Source organism: Tasmannia lanceolata, unplaced genomic scaffold, assembly GCF_043159265.1.
Source record: "Tasmannia lanceolata isolate RefF3 unplaced genomic scaffold, GAP_Taslan_0.1 ptg000023l, whole genome shotgun sequence".
NCBI classification, from domain to species: Eukaryota; Viridiplantae; Streptophyta; class Magnoliopsida; order Canellales; family Winteraceae; genus Tasmannia; species Tasmannia lanceolata.
The window spans coordinates 4,482,373-4,501,808 of NW_027518700.1; the positions used below are offsets into that span (position 1 = coordinate 4,482,373).

General features: G+C 37.9%; 2 protein-coding genes across 4 annotated transcripts in view; both read left to right on the forward strand.

The window, feature by feature from the left end:
• DCL4 (dicer-like 4) overlaps positions 1-8,230 on the forward strand; it is a 77,216-nt gene extending 68,986 nt beyond the window's left edge. The window contains exons 21-25 of one of the 2 annotated variants that reach the window (XM_077367066.1): positions 575-847; positions 2,189-2,521; positions 6,786-7,146; positions 7,292-7,406; positions 7,956-8,230. In XM_077367066.1, the coding sequence (XP_077223181.1) occupies positions 575-847; positions 2,189-2,521; positions 6,786-7,146; positions 7,292-7,406; positions 7,956-8,115 (1,242 nt within the window). In that variant the 3' untranslated portion in view covers positions 8,116-8,230. The remainder of the gene's footprint in view (positions 1-574; positions 848-2,188; positions 2,522-6,785; positions 7,147-7,291; positions 7,407-7,955) is intronic. The other variant, XM_077367067.1, reaches the window with a different exon arrangement.
• A 4,108-nt stretch (positions 8,231-12,338) lies between these two features.
• Positions 12,339-19,205, forward strand: MCM5 (Minichromosome maintenance (MCM2/3/5) family protein). Of its 2 annotated transcripts, XM_077366294.1 has the most exons (20): positions 12,339-12,566; positions 12,663-12,777; positions 14,139-14,279; positions 14,377-14,556; positions 14,649-14,747; positions 14,956-15,092; positions 15,199-15,304; positions 15,452-15,586; positions 15,664-15,741; positions 16,286-16,390; positions 16,568-16,659; positions 16,796-16,928; positions 17,012-17,107; positions 17,231-17,322; positions 17,684-17,774; positions 17,886-17,995; positions 18,288-18,417; positions 18,509-18,610; positions 18,722-18,853; positions 18,968-19,205. In XM_077366294.1, the coding sequence occupies exons 1-19, from the start codon at positions 12,406-12,408 to the stop codon at positions 18,803-18,805; spliced, it is 2,187 nt and encodes a 728-aa protein (XP_077222409.1). In that variant the 5' UTR covers positions 12,339-12,405; the 3' UTR covers positions 18,806-18,853; positions 18,968-19,205. The 2 variants fall into 2 exon arrangements, with proteins under 2 accessions (XP_077222409.1, XP_077222408.1); XM_077366293.1 differs by having other exon boundaries at positions 12,340-12,566; positions 18,722-19,205.
• Positions 19,206-19,436: the final 231 nt, after the last annotated feature.

Sequence of the window (19,436 nt, forward strand, 5' to 3'; positions counted from 1 at the left end):
ACATTTATGCGCCATTTGGATACATAAATTTTATAATCCTGGATTTCAAAATTTATATTCTTGACTTTCTATGCTCAAACCTAGATTTATAAGCTAAAACCTGGATTTTATAAGCTAAAAGTTGAATTTTACAATCCTAGATTATAAAATTCAGATTTTAGCTTATAAAATCCAGGATTTTATGATCCTAGATTATAAAATCCATGTATCCAAACAGTTTCTAAGGGGCTGTTTGGATACGTGGATTTTAGAATCTTGGATTTTAAGTAAGAAATCCAGGTTTTAGAAATCTCTCCCCCATCCTGAGATTTCTAAAACCTGGAAACACGGGACGATCTCCTACTCTATTGCTCGACATAAGAAGGGCTAGAAATCCGACGGACGGTCTCCTTCTTCTCTCGTTTCCCATCCTAGATTTTCAGGAAATCCAAGATTCTAAATGCGCGTATCCAAACGGCACCTTAATGACATGAAATGTGGTTTCATTCCTCTTAAATGATGCCAAGCAGAAAGATCGTAAAAGAGATTGGATGTTGTGATATAATTTTCTTTGACGATGTGCTCCTTTGACCAGAGACTGGAGTTCCTTGGAGATGCTCTCCTGGATTACTTAATAACATCGTATCTCTATTCAGTCTATCCAGACCTGAAGCCAGGCCAGTTGACTGATTTGCGGTCAATTACAGTAAATAATGATTCCTTTGCCTATGCGGCAGTGCGCAAATCCTTCCATTCATACCTTATTAGTGATTCTTATAGCCTCTCTGAGGCAATAAACAAGTTTGTAAGCTATGTTCAGTCATCCAACTCCAAAAAGGACCTGCTTATGAAGCCAAAATGTGAAAAGGTATTTCTCTGGTACTCCTTTGTATTCCCTTTGTGTTTGACTATGCAGTATTAGGGAACTATTGGTTTTACAGTCATATTTGGAACCCAACAAATTACAATTGGCGTCTAGTACATGGCCCATCTTTCATGAATTTATGGGTACGGGTAGAGTCTACTAGAAATATATTATTTCCCTTGTGATTTGTTTCAAAAAAAATTTCAGATTTTTTGTACTTACGCAACATTTTCTGTTACATATTTAAGGTCCTGCAATTTGCATTGTTGATGTTTAGGATTTGACTATTGTGAATCAAAGACAATGAGAGAAGAGGAGATATTGTGAGAGAAAATTAGATTATCTCTCCCACGTGAATCTAATTGTATATATGTATATATTTTTATATTTGCACTTGTCTACGCTGATCACACCCAAATTCAGGGCCTCATGTTGTTTTAAACTGTGGAGAATTTAGGTGATTTGGTCTGATTTTTTGAGTAGTTTTATCAGGGTTTCTATGAGGGCTTATTCGCATGAGTTCGGCTTTCTTTTTCTTTCAATTTGAAGTATTTTGTTCGCTTATCTGCTTTGTCATTGGCCGATCTTAGCATATGCTGGATTTTTTTGTTTTGTTTTGTTTTCTTAGCCAAATCACTGATTTGAGACATATTACCTGCTAGCTTCTAGGGGTCATACTCTATTGGAAGCCCATGCCACTGATTAAAGGTCCTGGCCTGTCCTTCATATACCATCTATGTTCCCATAGTAAAGCTCTGGGTTTAGGAAGTGAGAGTAAAGTGCTTGACCCTCTTTTTTCCATAGATTTTTTCTTCTCACTACATACCTATTAGGTGAAGCTTAAATATTTGTCTGGCCGATTTATCCTCTACTAAGTTTGCGTTTCTACAGTGATATTATTTAGCGGGTTTTATGGGATTATGCTGCTTGTGGAAAAGTTGCAGGGATCTATCAGATCCTATTTGAGTTCTCTTAACTGAAAATTTATTCAAATTAACTTCCCTATCAAGACTATTGTTAGTTACTGTTCGAAGTTTTTGTGATGGTTTAATCTATGTCCCCAGTTTCATGCATATGTGAAAAGGCCTGCAACATGGAAATTCATTTGAATTTTGAATTTTTCAAATAAAACAGTAAGAGGAAGGCTTGTTTCCATTGTTCAATACCCTAAATTGTTTGAAGAACGCATAGTTGCATCTTTTTTTTCGTGTTTGATTTTAGCATTCATTATGTATTTTCTTTGTAGAAGTCTCCTTCTCCACAATTTGTCTTTGGAATAAGATACAAAGTGTCTACATATTATGAATTCTAAAATTACAACTTCATTGTCCTTTGTTGATTCAGGTTCTCGGTGACTTGGTAGAATCTTGTGCTGGTGCTGTACTTCTGGACAGTGGGTTTGATTTAAATCTTGTGTGGAGAATAATGTTCACCTTCTTGGAGCCAGTCATGAGCTTTTCTGCTTTGCAGCTTAGTCCTATTAGAGAACTCCAAGAACTTTGTCAACATCATAATTTCAAGTTGCAATTTCAGAATTCAAAAACAGATAGGGGAAACCACTCAGTCGAAGCAGTTTTGGATTTAAATGGCACCCCTTATACAAGTCCCGCCACGATCAACCGCAACAAAACAGTTGCTAAAAGAATGGCTGCAGAAAAGGCATTATCAGAACTGAAGGTAAATACGTTAAAACCCACGTCCTGTTTTAGTTTCTTTAGGCACTGTTTGGATTGCAGGATTTTTTTGGGAAAGTTTGGAACGGGAAAATATTTCTAAATGTTCCTAATTTTTTTTTTTTTACATAATAAAAATGATAACTTGAACCAACCCTAATCACTTAGAGGGACCCCTTCAATTTACGCTAATATCCCGCTAAATTAGCAATAATCATATCATTTCCCACTAAAACATGAAAAGAAAAATCCATAAGAAATGTTTTTTCTTGCAATCCAAACAGGGCAGTGATATCCTTTCAAACTAATTTTTCCTTTCCTTCACATACTTGTTGTAGATGCAGCCCTAAAATGGAATTAGGTACAAAGGTGAAGTATATCCACTAGTTTACAGGAGTCATACCAAGAGGATTGTAAAAATTTAAAGCCTTGAGAGAAGAGAGCTTAGAAAGAACTGAAGGGTGTGTTAATTATAAATACACTAGTGGGGTGGCCCAAGGAAGAAAAAGGGGCAAATATATAACTTCCCTTTCAATAAGGGAAATGATATATCCGCCCCTTTTGATCACTAGGAACACCCCCTTTCAGTGTATCAGTGACTAAAGAGGGGCTGTTGTACTTATGTCGGAAGAATTCAATGGCCCTGATTGCCACAAACACTGACAGGGGGTGTTCCTAGTGATCAAAAAGGGCGGATATATCACTTCCCTTCAATAAATGACCCACCCAAATAGGAAAACCTTGTAATAACAGCAGGGCCTAGTTGGCGGACAGTTCAGATATAGCATTACTCCTGTCGCTACTTTAGTGTTATATCATAAATTGGCACCACATTCCAGTCTCCCTTTTGGTGCCCACTGTGGTTGATCCAAGCTATCAGCCACCTTGGATGGATCATTGTCCATTAATAGTTCCCGGAAACAGTAAGTATATACATACACACAACAGGTTGGGATAATCCAATGGCTGTAAATTCATCAATTGAATGATTACAATGGTTGAGAACAATCAAGGTGTATGATAGAAATCAGTCACCCCCATAGATATTGCACTTGCCCACGTTACCCTATAGATTTGTCCGATTAGACTGATATTTGATCTATGAAGCTCCAGTGTGATGTACAATCCTCGGATAAGTTTGAACCTTTTTGTAACTGCTGAGTTCCGAAAAGTGCAATACAAATACCTGATCTCTGACTGAAGGGACAAAATATTGTCGCCCCCTTTTCTTCCTGGACAACACCGTATATTTATGAATTATGAGTCTATCACGACTTTTTATTTTAAAACAGAGAGTGGGGTAGCCCAGGGAAGAAAAGGGTGCGAATATATCATTTCACTTTCCAAAAGATGTGCCCAATTCCCAAAAGGGTAATCTGTTGGCTGTTGGGTATGTCTTGTGCATGTCGATTTATTGCCCTTGCCACTTCTTGAGTTGAAAAAGACGGAGAAATGGGTGAGATAGAGCAGAGAGACCGTAGCTAGTCTAGGAGCATATTTGGGGATTTTAGCAGGTTCTTGTTTTTTCATCCATTTTCATGGAGTGTTCTCCTCAAGAAAATCTCGTGGATCTTAAACCCCCTGGAGAGGTATATAGTACTAACCCAGTTGGGACTCAGACATTGGTAAACCTTTTTTGGGGTTTTACATCCCATCCCCATCTTCTTCATTTCATTGACAGATTTGTTATTCTCTTTTATATGTTGGGTATTTCCAATCTAACTCATTACATTTACCAGTTTCTTTTTCAGTAGAAGTTTCTTATATCAAATTGTTCTGTCCTTTCCTTTAATGGGGTAAATGGTTCAGAGATAATATCCAAGTTTTTGAGAAGTATTAAATCTTTTTTTAGACAGAGATAATTTTTTTATTACAGTGCCAGTTTCCTGTTGATACCTTTTGTAACTGCCCAAATTAGATTTTAATTATATAGAGGACTACTTTTAAGAAAATTTAGGATCATTGGTTCAGTGAATTAAGACCTTCTACATTTTCTGAATTGGGTTGTATGTATTTGATTGGCTGAGATGATTTAGTATTTACTGTATCAATTTCTGTGTGGAAAGTGTTGGTGTTTTGTTTTTGGAGATGAGGTGTGGGGCTTCAGGTTTCCAACGCTCTCTTTTTTTTTATGGAATTAGTCAAGGACAAGTTTTTTTTTCTTCTCTTTTTCATTTTTTTCTTCTGGCTTTTGGATTTGAATTCTACATGTTTTCTCGTTCATGTTTTGTTAGTTTTTTTTATGTTCAACTTACTCACTGAAAGTCTTGAAATTCAACTGACCTGTTTCATAGCTGGTGCAGCTGAGTTTTTTCTTTAATGGATGATATATGTACCACACAAATATTCCAATTTATCAGATGCTTTTTATATTATTTCAGAAATAATATCTGTTATCTTTCTTTTAAGAAATGTACCACAAATCTCTAACTTTGTTTCTCTGCGTTCTTCAGAATAGAAACTACTTAGGCACTCTAATGATCAGATTTTCTTTGTCTTATCTTTTGGTGGGTTAGTGGGATTGAAACTGTTACTACATTGTTGCAATCCTCACATCCAAACCTTTAGGGTGCGTTTGGATTGCGGGATTCGGAATCAGGAATCGGTGTTCTATTCCAATTTAGCTATTTCCACCGTTTGGTTCATTTTTGTAAAGGGAATAGAGGGTGGGAAGCGGAAAAAACGCTGGAATTTAGGGCGCTATTTGATACCCGTGCGGGGAGGTGGTATTCTCATTCTCGGAATCACGCGAAAGACGACGCTCAAGCTTCCGGATATTAGTAGTTCATTCATCTCATATTCACTCCTCACCTCTACACTTCTCACTTCTTCTCCTTTCAAACCTGCTCTCCTCTCCTCTCCCTGTCTCTGTTTCTTTTGCTATGTTTGTTTCTTTTTTTCTTTTTCTTTTTTCTAAACTCCATGTTCTTGAGCATCATATTTAGTTGGCATGCCCTGATTGCTTTGGATTTTGGGAACCAATTGTGGGTAAAATCTAATACAGAAATTAGGGTTTTTCTCAAGTGCATGTGTAAAATTTAATACAGATATTAGGGCTTCTCAGATGTCCGACAAACCTTTTTTTTTTCTGGCTGAACTGTCCTTATTAGTTAGGTGAAACAATTCGTTCCCATGCTCCCATCCAGCAGCTATGGTGTTCATTTGAAAATTTAAGACTAAAATAAGGGTGTTTTGGTCATTAACCAATTAAAGGGAGAGCCCAATTCAAAGCCTTTTAATTAGGCCCACATATATACCCACCAGGTCCTCTATATTGAGAGCCCCAATTTTGGTAATGGAGATGGCGACCACAAATACCGATCTAAAGTTTCTATGGCATTTCTTTCGATGGAGATGGCCCACTATATATCACATTGTAGTTGATTTAATGCTTTTGGATGGGGCCCACAAGCACACCCTTAATAAAGGTCATTAACAAGGAGAGCCCAATCCAAGCTTCTTAGTAATATATATGGTTTCACAATTTAGTATAAAAAAAAAAAAACAAGCCTTATTGATTTAGATTGTTGGAAAATTTTATTAAAATTTTGATTCTATTCTGACATTGGTCTGGACCATTCCAAACGCTAGAATCGGAATCATGACTGATTCCCTTATGAATTTCAGTGCATATCCAAACATTAGAATTGGAATCGCTATTCCGTTTACAGGGGGAATTGGAATAGGATTGGAATGTGATGCTGAATCCGATTCTTGATTCCGGCAATCCAAACGCACCCTTGGGAAATTTCGTTTGCCTTCTACTCTATGTCACAAATATCTCCGATATTTTCAAGATATCGCGCTTTTTTCGCAACATTTTGATAAACAACAAAATTCCGAAATAATCCCAAGACTTTAAGAACATAGCGATATTTTCATTTTTATCATAAAATGTCGCGATAATATCACGATGTTATGCCGATATTTTTACGATATTTTTTATTCTATATTTTTTCGTAAATTTTATATATTTATATTTTTTTAAATAATTTATTTTATCGTTTTTTCCCTGATATAAACCCAAAAAATATAAAAAAATAATGTGTCCTGATATTTTCCCTTGCCGAAAAATTCTTGAGAACGATATTTGTGACATTGCTTCTACTGGCCAATAGAAAACTGGGAGCTACTCAACATGTATAGAGTGACTTCATGTTGAGTATGGAATATGAATACTGACTGCAAGAGCGTTTCCTGAATTGTCTCTTCACTGTCTGGGTGGTCACTTGGCTGTATTTCTGATGTACAATACTTTATTCGTGCAGGCTCGAGGTTTCAAGCATAAAAATAAATCATTGGAGGAAATTTTACAGTCAAGTCGCATGCAGGAAGCAAAACTTATAGGTTATGATGAAATCCCCGCAAATATAGATGCTACCAATGCCATTCAACTAGAAGAATTACGGCTCGGGGACACAGAACCAGCCACTCCTTCACCTCCCAGCAACTCTAGTACCCGCAGCCGTGCCAAAACAACTAGTAAAGAAGAGAAAGCTTCTTCTTCTAAGGGCAAGGGCACTGCCTATAGCGAAGCAACAAGTGAAGAGTATGCCCTAAAATCGGTAGGACAGGGACATTGTGAAACCAACAAAGCTATTACCAGTGAGAGTGGCAAGCCAACCGCAGGTATGACTCAATAAGAAATTGATGCATATGATAATGGTGACCGCAAATTGACTTCTAAAGGGCATCAAGATTTATTATTTTATGCAAGTCTTCAATTTAGTGTTTGTTAGCTTGATCTCACCTTGTACTCTAAATTATTATTTAGGTGGCCCATATAAGGGAACAGCAAAATCACGTTTATACGAGATATGTGCTGCCAACTACTGGAGCCCTCCTTCATTCACATGCATCAAAGATGAAGGACCATGCCACCTGAAACTGTAAGTTTGTGATCAATCCCTATGATCATCTCCAAGTATACTTAGAAGAAGCATTTATGCACGAATCCTGAATATTGCAGACCCTTTCTTTTAATTTGAAAAACTGCAAATAGAGTAGTGAAACATTATAATGTCATTGCTTCCATACACTCAAACCCCTCATATTTGTATTTTTCATATGTTTGTATCTTGCAATCCATGCCGGGCTTGTTTCTTGGTTATAGGGGTGCAATGTGGTCAGGTCGGGTTGGGCTTTTGTAAAAAGATGAATTGAAATTAACCCAAACCCGACCAAATTTTATGGTAAAAGCTCAAACTCAAAAATTCTTTCAAATGTCAAAATTACCAAAGTAACAAAGTAACTCAATGCCCATTTCAAAAAACAAAGTAACTCAATGATCAATTTTACATTCGTCTTTTCTTGCACTACATTTTACTCCAAATAATGCTGTAGGTACTTTTTTTTTGGGGAGGGGGGGTCAGTTTTTATCATTTAGTGTTTTTTAGTACCTCCAAATTTATCATTTACTGAATCTGGTTCTTGTGCAGGTTCACTTATAAAGTTATTGTTGAAGTAGAAGACGCCACAACAACTATCTTAGAGTGCTTTGGTGAACCCAGGGCGAAGAAGAAAGACGCCACAGAGCATGTGGCGGAAGGGGCATTATGGTATCTCCGCCATCTAGGATATGTATCTAATGCAGAGTGAGTGGTTGTTTGTCACTAAAACCTACAATTTTATGTGTCTTGTACATTTTGGCCTTGCCTTTGGCGCATTGATCATTCTGCCAACAGTGTAATGTATTTATAATTTCTTAGCTAAAGAGATTGCTAGTGGAAATGCATGTATTCTATTTCATGTTTGGCATTTGGCAACCATGAATTATTTTCCATGAAATATTAGTTTATCAAGTGGTGAGATGAGTGAGGGTTGGAGAGCGTAGGGAGGGACTTGAGAGGGCATTTTGAGTGTGAGGTTTATTTTCTATTTGTTATTTGTTGTTCAGCCATTTCTTACCATTTCCTCAGTCCTCACTCAGTCTCTCCTCTCGGGTCTCACCCTCCATCACCATTGGGTAGGCTAATTTTCCATGGGAAATAAATTCGTGGTTGCCAAATTTGGCCTAAATGTCGGCCATTTTCATGAAAAAGAAACAGTACGGTGTGGAAATATCATTCTCTTATACCTTTGCCATTTCATCAGCTTTTTAAAGGTAAAATTTGCACGAGCCCCATGAAATACCCCCGAAAATGAGATAAATTTTGCAATCATGGTTCTTTTGCCTAAGATGACTTTAAAAAATTTCTACCAAATTTTCTTTTTTTTTTAATGGTGGGTAAGCTGGGGTTTGGCGGACTCCTACCAGATCATTAATATAAAAGAATTATACAATTACAGTCCAGAGTTAAAATTTCAGCAAGTGAAGGAGGGAGAAGATGGGAATGAATGTCGTCTCCTCTGCAGGGACAGTCCAATTTGGAGAGGAAGTCTGCTGCTCTGTTGGCTCTCCTCCAGATATGTTGGATTTTCCACGATGTAAAACTGCCAAGGTGGTCACGGATTCTTTCTTGAGTTGGAATTTTTTCGCCATGGGCATTTGAATTCTCCTTGAATAAAGGGCCCGTTTGGATGTCGAGAAGATTTTGATTTGGATTTCTCACATTTGCAGCCCTTTTTTAACGTTGTGATTTGGATCCGGATCAAATTCTTAGATTTTCCAAATCAGCGACTGACAGTGAAAAAAATAAGATTTCCATATATGCCGTGGAAATAAGTAATTGGAAATCTACAGATGTGGCAGTTTCCTTCGCTCTCTTTGCTCCTCAACCTCTCCCCTCCGGTAGGAAGTACCCTTTCCCTCTCTGTCTCCCTCAACATGAGCCGTATTCAAAACTCAATTCCAAATCCAAATACAAAATATGAGGCGTCCATACGGGCCCTAACTGCAGTCATCGAATCTGATCCGATCAATAAGGAGTTTACTTTGATGGATGATGCTATCATGATGCCGAGGATGATGGCCTCCATTGCAAGATCTTGGATGGCTCCATGAGAGATTTCTTTGGAGAAGGTGGATAGAGTGGAACCACTCATATCTCTAAGAAGACTGCCTATGGATCCTCTTTGCCCAACTAGTGATGCATCAGAGTTTAATTTGACGAAAGTATCTCATGGGTAAATCCACTTGCAGATTTTTGGCTAATAAATCTTCGGGAAGCAGTTTTTGTCCTAATTTTTTTTCAATCTGTTGGTTGAGCTCATTCTACCTATTGTTTACCCTTTGGATTATTGTTTTGATTATGATTACCATATGAGCTCATTCTCCTCACTTTATTAAAAGGTACGGTATGGCCCGCACCATAGGGTGATCCAATCCGTCCATTAGATGGGTCACAGCCTAAATAGGTTGTGCTCCAAAAATCATTTCCCTAGGTTGATCCTAACCCTCCGATCTATACAGTGACTGAATATTAGATGGTTGATCATAACACTATATAGATCAGAGGGCCTCCAAAAATCATTTCCATAGGTTGATCCTAACCCTCCGATCTATAGAGTGACTGAATATTAGGATCAACCTATGGAAATGATTTTTGGGGCATAGCCTATTTAGGTTGTGGCCCATCTAATGGACGGTTTGGTTCACCGTACTTTTTTAATAAAGTGTGGAGTGTGGTGTGATCATCAAAATTATATGCCCTTTCATCATATAATTTCTCATACAATATAGCATCATGTTTTGAGTATGACTAGAATATAGCATCATGCAAAATATTTTTAGTGTAATAACTTTTTAATTTTGGTGAGTGAGCCCGATAATAGAATTTTAAAGTGATATTCGCCCCCTTCCCCGTGTATTTATGACTGCTCTTTTTATGCTACAAGAGTGTGGCGCATGGAAGAAAAAAGGTTGTGACTGCTCTTATTGTCAAGTATAAATCATTATAGAGCACCAACTGTAACAGCTTAAGCTTTTGGAGTAATTGGTTGCTTTTGTCTCCTGGTTCAAAACCCAACAACTCTTTGATATTAGAAAAAAAAACTTCATATACGGCTAACCCAAAGCTACTTTGCAAAGCAGGGGCAAGGCTACGTACATCTAGCCCTCTCCAGACCCTGCAATGGCTGGAGCCTCGTGCACTTGCCAGTGCACTTGCCATCCTTTTTCTTTTCTATACGACCAACCCAAAAGACGGGCCACATGTGCCATGTCAACCTAATAAAGAGAGGCCAAACATGAGGAGGAGTGTTGATTAAAGAACACCACCTCTAACAGCTTATGCCTTGTTCGCCGATTGCCACCCCTCAGTCCGATTATTGGACCTAAAATTATATTTATTACATTAATGTTGGATACAATAACCTAAAATTATATTTATTACATTAATGTCGGATACAATAATCGGATTGTGGGTGACAATTGGTTGCCACAATCTCAAACAAAAAGCGCCATACGATTTTGGAGTAATTGGTTGCTTCGCACTTTCACACTGCAAGGAGTGTAGCGCAGCAAAGAAAAAGGGGTGAATGTGTCATTTCCCTTTTGATAAATATCTACATTCTAGGGTGGTTTTAATTAATAAACTTTAATAAAGTTAGTTTTCTCATGAGTCCTCATTCGACAATACCATTTAGGGGATGCAAATAGTTACCTGGTAGATTAGTAGTATAAGTAGTCTAGCAAAATCAAAAGAACTAGAGGTTGGTCTACCACCAGGTCCGTTCCGGAAGTTGCAGATAAATGGATATAAAAGGTTTATTGATGGGGTTAACCTTTACGATAATATATCCAAACCAAGGTTTTAAATTTCGACCCGAAATCCTAAATTTCGGATTTTGGTCAACACCAAAACCGAAATTCCCGAAACATACCAAATTTAGGTCGAAGATTCAATATAATAATAATATTTTATTCCTCTATGGAATTTCAGCCGAAATTACAGAAATTTCGGGAGAAAAATCCGGGCTTTCGTTAACTTCTACCGAATTTTGGCCAAAATTTCAGTTTCGGTGAACCTCGAAATTACAGCCAAAACCAAAATTTAAAACCTTGATCCAAACCATTACTCGTTGATCGAAAGGAATTCCAATGAATCCACCGAACAAAGTAAATAGGACCAACCGGAGGAGACAAACATTTCATCTACCCAAGTTTGAGTGGTATAATAGTGAAAGGGCACGTTTGGCTTTTCATAGGCCCACGTTTGGATACCCACAAGTTTAGATTTGGATTTCTCACATCAGCAGTTGAGATTTGGAACTAGATCATTTCCTTAGATTTCCAATTCAAGTACAACAACAGTGAAAAAGAAAATCCGATTTGCAAATCAGTTCTGCACATAGTTTGCAAAACTCCGTTTTAAACGGCATTTTTTTTGAAAAAAATCTTGTTTTATTGGTGTGCCGTTTCGTTTTTTTTCAGGCAAACTTTTTAAACACATTTAAAATGCGTTTTATACATTTTAAAAGCGTTCTTTTGGCCAACTTTCCAATTTTACCACACCATATTTTGTAAATGACGAAATTTTAAACTCATTTTCTTGTGTTTCCATATTTTTGAGTACTTTTTTGAACCGGTACCGTATTAAACTCGAATTTTTTAGGTCTCGTTTTTTTTGCCGAATCACGTTTTGCTAACTATGGTTCTGCAAGACATTATTTGGAAATCAATATTTGTGGCAATTACCTTCATCCCCAACTGCTCCTCGACCTTGCTCGAGCATGAGCATGAGGATGATTGATGTATTTTGTATCCAAAACTCGAATCCAAATCCAAAGACATGAGGTATGGAAACGTGGCCTTAATTCAAGTGTCCCACAAGTGGGCCCCAGATACCATGCACCCTTTGTCTTATTTTACTTCTTATTCTGGTCTCCCACACGTGCCCGAACCGGCCAATCAACCTCATTCCCGCCAAATTTTTCCCGCCAAAAAAACCTCACCAAGCCCTAAAAGGAACGGAGAATAGATCAGAAACACCAACAAAGAAAAAAAAAATGTCTGGGTGGGACGAAGGTGCGGTGTTCTACAGCGATCAAGCTCAATTCCCACCTGGTGGAGATCCAGATCAAGCCTCTCTCACTCGCCATTCAGCCCTACGCAAATTCAAAGAATTCATCAGAGTCTACCATGTCGATAAGGCCGATTTCTCCTACAGGTTTATTTCTATAACCCTAGAAAAGAAAATTGAATATAGAATCGTTTATCTATGATCCTTAATTACCAACCATTTTTTTAATCTTAATGATTGCAGAGAAAATCTTGTTCATAATCCCAAACATCTTGTTGTTGCCATCGAAGATCTCGATTCCTTTGACTCCGATCTCGCTGCAGAGATCCGCAAACTCCCTTCCGATTTCTTACCCCTGGTAATTTTTCCTCTCTATTTTGATGATTCTTTGTAGGGTTCTGCTAGCGAGTGCCCTTAGGCCCAGTTTGGATTGCAAGAGAAACATTTTTTATGGAATTTTTTTTCTTAGGAATTTTTTTTTTCTTTCTACAATTTAGGAAAAATAGAGCGTTGTTCCCCTTTATCATTCAAAAAAATAGAAAAGATAGAACTTTGTCATTTGGGTTTTGCTAATGAGTGTCCTAAGCATCATTTAATTGCTTGGGAACATGAATTTGCATATGTTTTGAGACTCCTATACATGTTTTGAAATGTTTTTTTTTATCAAAACATGTGCAAATTCATGTTCCCAAGATCCTTGTTGCTTTTCTTGATTGAAAGAAAAAATAGAAAAGAGAGTTTGTAACCTTAACAATTGATATAATAAAATCTCCTCCCCCCTCTCTCTACATCTCATACCTTCACCTGTTAGAAAAATTGATGTGCAAATCTGTAATTTAGGATTTGAGAATACCTTATAACAAATTAATCTCACAACTTGAAGACAGAAATCAACAATACTATTTCCTGCAATAATAATCTGTAAAGGAAAAAGAAATCGTTAGATCACTTATCGAGTTGAGGCACGAAGAATCTTCGCTGTCCTTAAGGCAAATCTCGCCCCCACTATGACGAATCAACGGTGCAGATGGGCGTCTCGGCGTATGCCTCCAGGATACAACAACTCTCGCTCCAGGGGTGTGCACTCACGCAGCCCGGATGCCTAAGAACTCGCTTATGTTTGCCAAAAGCCTTGATCAGAAAACCTGAGAGAAAGCCAGAGAAGAGAAAGAGCAAAAGAAGAATCCGTCAAGGATATCTTTCTGTTTTCTCTAAAACCTATTTATATAGAAAGGTAATCGACACGTTAGGGTGAAACGTCGCACTCTTTTAGTGCGTGAGAGACGTTTTCCACACGGTCACTAAACCACGATTAAGGAATCTCAAACGGTAAAAAAAGAGTTAAAACAAAATTAAATAAATTCTTGACTGTTAAAAGGAAAAAATAAATAAAGAAAAAGAAAAGCCTTAGGTCCACGCGCGCACGTGTGTGGTAAGATCAAAAGCCCACCGGACCCAAGTGGGCGATCCGTGCGCGTAGGATCCCCATGACCTCTTGCTTATTCACAAGGTTAATAGAGTGAAAGTATATATATGGCCACTCTCATCATCTCACACTTCCCATCTAGGACTAAAGTTTTCTCATGACTTTAGTCTTTTTGGAGGGAAGCCCAAAAGCATACATATAATGACTAAAAACACCCCATTGTAAGTTTGAATTACAAAAAGACTTTTTTTTCACATAAAAAGTCAACAGCACTTACCTTCTGTCTTTTCTAGTTTGAAACTGCAGCCGCCGAAGTGCTTGCAAGTTTGCGATCGAAAGTTAAGGGAGATACAGGAATGGAGGAACCGGTCACTGGAGAGGTGCAGATTTTTCTCTCATCAAAGGAGAATTCACTCTCTATGCGGTCTCTAGGGGTTGGTATTGCTTTTGTTTTTCTGAGCCCTCTTTTGTAGGTGCTTTTTTCTATCAGGTTTGTTGAATTTGGGATCTTTGTGTGGTTTTTGGGTGTAGGCTGAGTACATCTCAAAGCTTGTTAAGGTCTCTGGGATCACGATTGCTGCGTCGAGAACAAAGGCCAAGGCAACATATGTGACACTCGTTTGTAAGAACTGTAAGAACGTCAAGACAGTGCCCTGTCGCCCTGGGTTTGGTGGCGCCATCGTTCCCCGATCGTGTGACCATACCCCCCAGGTATTGAATTTGAACTTCTTTCTTGTTATTCCCTTTTGTTGAAATTTTAAAATGTGATAGCATTGGCTTAGTTTGTTGGTCTCCTTGTGTAGCCTGGGGAAGAGCCTTGCCCTATAGATCCATGGATCATAGTTCCCGATAAAAGCAAATATGTCGATCAACAGACGCTGAAACTGCAAGAAAATCCTGAGGTAAGGAAGCATCTCCATCCCAAGAAAAATAATTTGATTTACGAATGCAAAGTGTTTGTGCAGATTTTCTAGCTGTATTCTAGAATTTGCAATGTGTGTTGTATTGTTTAGTATTTGTTAGGCAAAGGTTAGCTTCTCTTAGCAAAGCAGAATCAAATTGAAAGGTTCTAGCTTTTCTGACCGTTGGATGTTTCTTTCTGTATGAAAGGATGTCCCAACTGGGGAACTTCCAAGGAACATGCTTCTCTCTGTTGATCGGCACCTTGTTCAAACAATTGTACCTGGTACAAGGTTGACCATCATGGGCATTTACAGTATCTATCAAGCAGCCAATTCTGCTGCAGCGTAAGCCTTATTTATAATTTGAAATGTTGATTTATTTGTGCAGTTATCGAGCTGAAATGCAGTTATTGAGCCACTAACATTGGGATTGCGTGTTGGTCTCTTGCAGGCAGAAAGGGGCAGTTGCAGTCAGACAGCCTTATATCAGGGTTGTTGGAATTGAACATGCTCATGATTCCAATTCAGGAGGCTCTTCGGCATTCACACTTAGTGAGGTATGGCCTGGTAATATTTAGCAAACCAATGTTCAATGTGTATGTATGCATGTGTATTAGTTTCATGGTTCTTTTAGTTGAAGCTAGATACAAGAAGGTGTCATTTGGATCATTCGCTGCGATAAAATTATGTGCTTCTCTGTGCAGGAATTGGAATTTAAAGAATTTGCTCAAAGACCAGATGCATATGCAAAGATATGCTCCATGATTGCTCCTTCTATATTTGGTCATGCCGATGTTAAGAAAGCCGTTGCTTGTCTTCTGTTTGGAGGGTCAAGGAAGGTATATCACCTCTTCCATTTTGTTGTCATGTTGTATGCCAATATCCTATCTAATGACTAGTTTCTTTCTATATGCAGAGACTACCAGATGGTGTGCGGTTAAGAGGAGATATCAATATCTTGCTTTTGGGTGATCCATCTACTGCTAAATCACAGGTTTGTGCTATCCTTTTAGGCCCGGTTAATGAGTCTGCACATGATTAAATACGTAAGAAGAGATTCATATCACAATGGAACCAAGCAAGAGTATTAATCAAAAGGTTGGGTAACAAGATTTTAGGTTGCAAAAAAAACGCTAATCTGGTGAATCATTTAGATTCATGATTGGAAATACTGCTTTAATGCATTATTTCCAGTGCTCTCAACCTGTAACTTGGGTCAATTCAAAGCTAACTGGGTGTACGTGTGGGAAAATGTTTGAGAAGAAATCAATGTCTACCCCTTTTAAGTAGTCCCAGGGCTCTGCAGGAAATCAATGTCAATTATCTTCATCAAATCACATCTGGTTCTTTAATTTTGGTGCATCCCATATAAATACAAACTGTCTGAGAGTTCCATGTTCTCTTGATGTCTTTGCATGTCGTCGTCTTCTGGCTGAACCATTTTCAACCATTCGTTCAAGGATTTATGGCTTGATGTATTATTTTGAATGTTTATGGATATAGTGCTAATCTGAATTTATTTTTTCTGTTTAATGAAGTTTCTCAAGTTTGTCGAGAAGACTGCTCCGATCGCTGTTTATACTTCAGGAAAAGGGTCATCTGCCGCTGGTCTTACAGCTTCCGTGATTCGAGATAGCAGCTCAGTAAGTTCTCTCCACTGATAATACCGTATTCCACCTACCTTTTCCCCTTAATATTTCTTTTCAGTAGATTAGAATTCCTATCTGGTTAATGTATGATGGAGAAAGGTGAAATTTCAAATCTAAACATGCTTGTGTCTTAGATCCTTCACAACTTCACTTTGCTTCTTCTGTTGTCAGCGTGAGTTTTATCTGGAAGGAGGAGCCATGGTTTTGGCAGATGGGGGAGTCGTCTGCATTGATGAATTTGACAAAATGAGGGCGGAAGATAGGTGTGTTGATTAGCGTCAGTTCTTGTTTTTTGTTAACCCTCAAATTTTCCTCTAGTATGGATATTTTAACAACAATTCTTTCACTATCTCTGGCACATGTTAATGCGTATGCCACATTGTTTTCTTGTGTATCCAGAGTTGCCATTCACGAAGCCATGGAGCAGCAAACCATATCAATTGCCAAAGCAGGAATAACAACTGTGCTCAATTCTAGAACATCGGTGCTTGCAGCAGCTAACCCTCCATCTGGGCGTTATGATGATCTCAAGGTCCATAGAAGGACCTAGAGTATCTTTTGTCATTTTACTTGATATTTATGAACATGGGCTAAGAAAATTCATTTTTTTTTCAGACTGCACAGGATAACATTGATTTGCAGACCACAATCCTGTCGCGATTTGATCTGATTTTCATTGTGAAAGATATTAGAATGTATGATCAAGATAAGGTAACAGCTACTATTCCAGTTGCTCCACTCGAGTCATTTATTTATATTGGTTTTCCCTATTGTTAGGGGCAGCTCCTAAATGTTGTTTCCTTTGTTTTTTTTTTTTTTTTCTTTTTAATTCAGAGGCTTGCTAGGCATATTATAAAAGTCCATGCCAGTGGTGGTTTACCCTCCAATAATGCTGATGCTTTGGAAGGAGAGAACTGGCTGAAGAGGTACTGGAGTCGTGCCTTTGTTAACCAATGTATAGTAGGATACATCGCCAAATAACTGCTCTAAGTCACACCCATGGTTTTAAATTTCAACTGAAATCGAAATTTCTGAAATTTACCAAATTTCGGTATAAATTACCAAATTTTGGTATAAATTACCAAATTTCGGTCGAAATTTCGATAAAATGCTTATTTTTTTTACCAAATTCAAGCCTCAATTTTGGCCCAAAAGCTGAAATTTCATATCTTTGTACTGGATTTCGGCCGAAATTTTAGCTTCAGCTGAGTCTGAAACCGAAACCGAAATTTAAAACCATGGTCACACCTATATGCTCTGTAACTCCTATGTTTTTGCTGCCTTTAGATACATCGAGTACTGCCGTGTTCACTGCAAGCCTAGGTTATCGGATTCTGCTGCTACCATGTTGCAAAGCAACTATGTTAGTATTAGACAGGTAATCACATAACTGCTTGATAAAACTTGAACTGTTCTCACATAATTCATTGCACATTGTGTTACATTTATTGAGTTGTTTGAATATGGGTCTCCAACATTATGGTTTCAGCAAATGAGGCAGCAGGCTCATGAAACAGGGGAGTCAGCTGCAATTCCAATTACTGTGAGGCAGCTCGAAGCTATAATAAGGTTAAGCGAGTCTCTAGCAAAGATGAGACTGTAAGTAAAACTTCTAGAAACTTGAATACTCGCATGGAATTAAACTTGGTAAAATGGCTATAAATCCAAAATCTGGTCTTTGTATCATTGGCTTGTGAACATGGGTCATAAGCACTGGTTCTGAACCCGAAACCATAAATATACCAAAAAATAAGAATGAACATAGAATTTGATGAATAGTCTTGAACAACTGAAAATTCTAATTGGTATCTCTACTCTCTTGTCATTCACTGTGTTTGGTTTGTACTATTTTACGCTGTTCTGTACATTGATGTGTGAAGTTTGAATCCAGTTCTGTTGAAGCAACTGAGGAGCATGTTAGAGAAGCACTCAATCTCTTCAAAGTTTCCACCATGGATGCCGCTCGATCTGGAGTAAGCGCACAAGTGAATTTGACTTCTGAGATGACAACTGAGATCAAGGTTCGTATTTGACAACCAGACCTCCCTCCAAGATATTTTTAGTTTTTAAAAAGACTACTAAATTTTTTGTTGATTGTGATTTGATGAGCAGCAAGCGGAGACACTGATAAAGAGAAGAATTGCAATCAATAGCCATTTATCAGAGAGACGTCTGATCGATGATATCACCAGAATGGGGATGAATGAGTCTATTGTAAGCAATATAAAGGCCTTATCCTACATGAATGCTGTTTTAATCCCTACTTATTATAAGTAGCCAATGTGTGCCATATCACCTTGATAGCTCTTGTATTATTTGTGCCAGGTGAGAAGAGCTTTATTGATCATGCACCAGAGAGACGAAGTGGAGTACAAGCGAGAAAGGCGACTCATCTTTCGTAAAGCTTGATTTTCATTACAGTTACATGTGTATACAGATTAGGAGCCGCCAGTGTTGGTAAGTCCCTGAGATGATCCGCTTCAAATTTCTACTAATTTGTACCAAATTGGTTCAGTTAAAAAGTAATTAGTTAAGTAAATTTGAGACCAGTGTAAACTAATCAATCCTCAGCTACAACACCAATGGAAATTGGCCAGTTCGGAAGCGGTCAATTTGGCAGAGCAAGGCGCAGATCGGAGTTGGGCTTATTAGTAGTGACGTTTATCCGATGTTGTAGTGTTTTCGTTGATTCTTGATTTTTGCACTGTGTATTTCAGTTTCTTGAGTACACCTTCACTACTTTGCTTCTTTTCTCTTGCAATGCAATTATCTTTCTCTAGAAAAAAAAAAGTACTTAGTTAAATTGTCATGAGATGGTCAACTTGTAATTTCATCACAATACAGTTGAAAACAATGCTTGGAATATGGCCTGTAGAAGAGGTGAACCATCAAAATCTTTCACTTCCCAACAGGCATCCACATAAAAGCAGAATTGGAAAGAATGTATTTATTTTTCATTTTCTTTTTGACATGTGAGAAAATGACCAACCCATTGCCCACATTTTATGCACTTTGTGCATCCTCCATGCTGCCAACTGGA

What these genes read in the sequence shown, in the direction of transcription:
- MCM5 (XM_077366294.1), top strand. Translation starts at nt 12,406, where the DNA reads ATGTCTGGGTGGGACGAAGGTGCGGTGTTCTACAGCGATCAAGCTCAA. An exon ending in CGGCATTCACACTTAGTGAG is followed by an intron (nt 15,305 to 15,451) that starts GTATGGCCTGGT and finishes TTCTCTGTGCAG; the next exon opens with GAATTGGAATTTAAAGAATT. An exon ending in TGTTTGGAGGGTCAAGGAAG is followed by an intron (nt 15,587 to 15,663) that starts GTATATCACCTC and finishes TTCTATATGCAG; the next exon opens with AGACTACCAGATGGTGTGCG.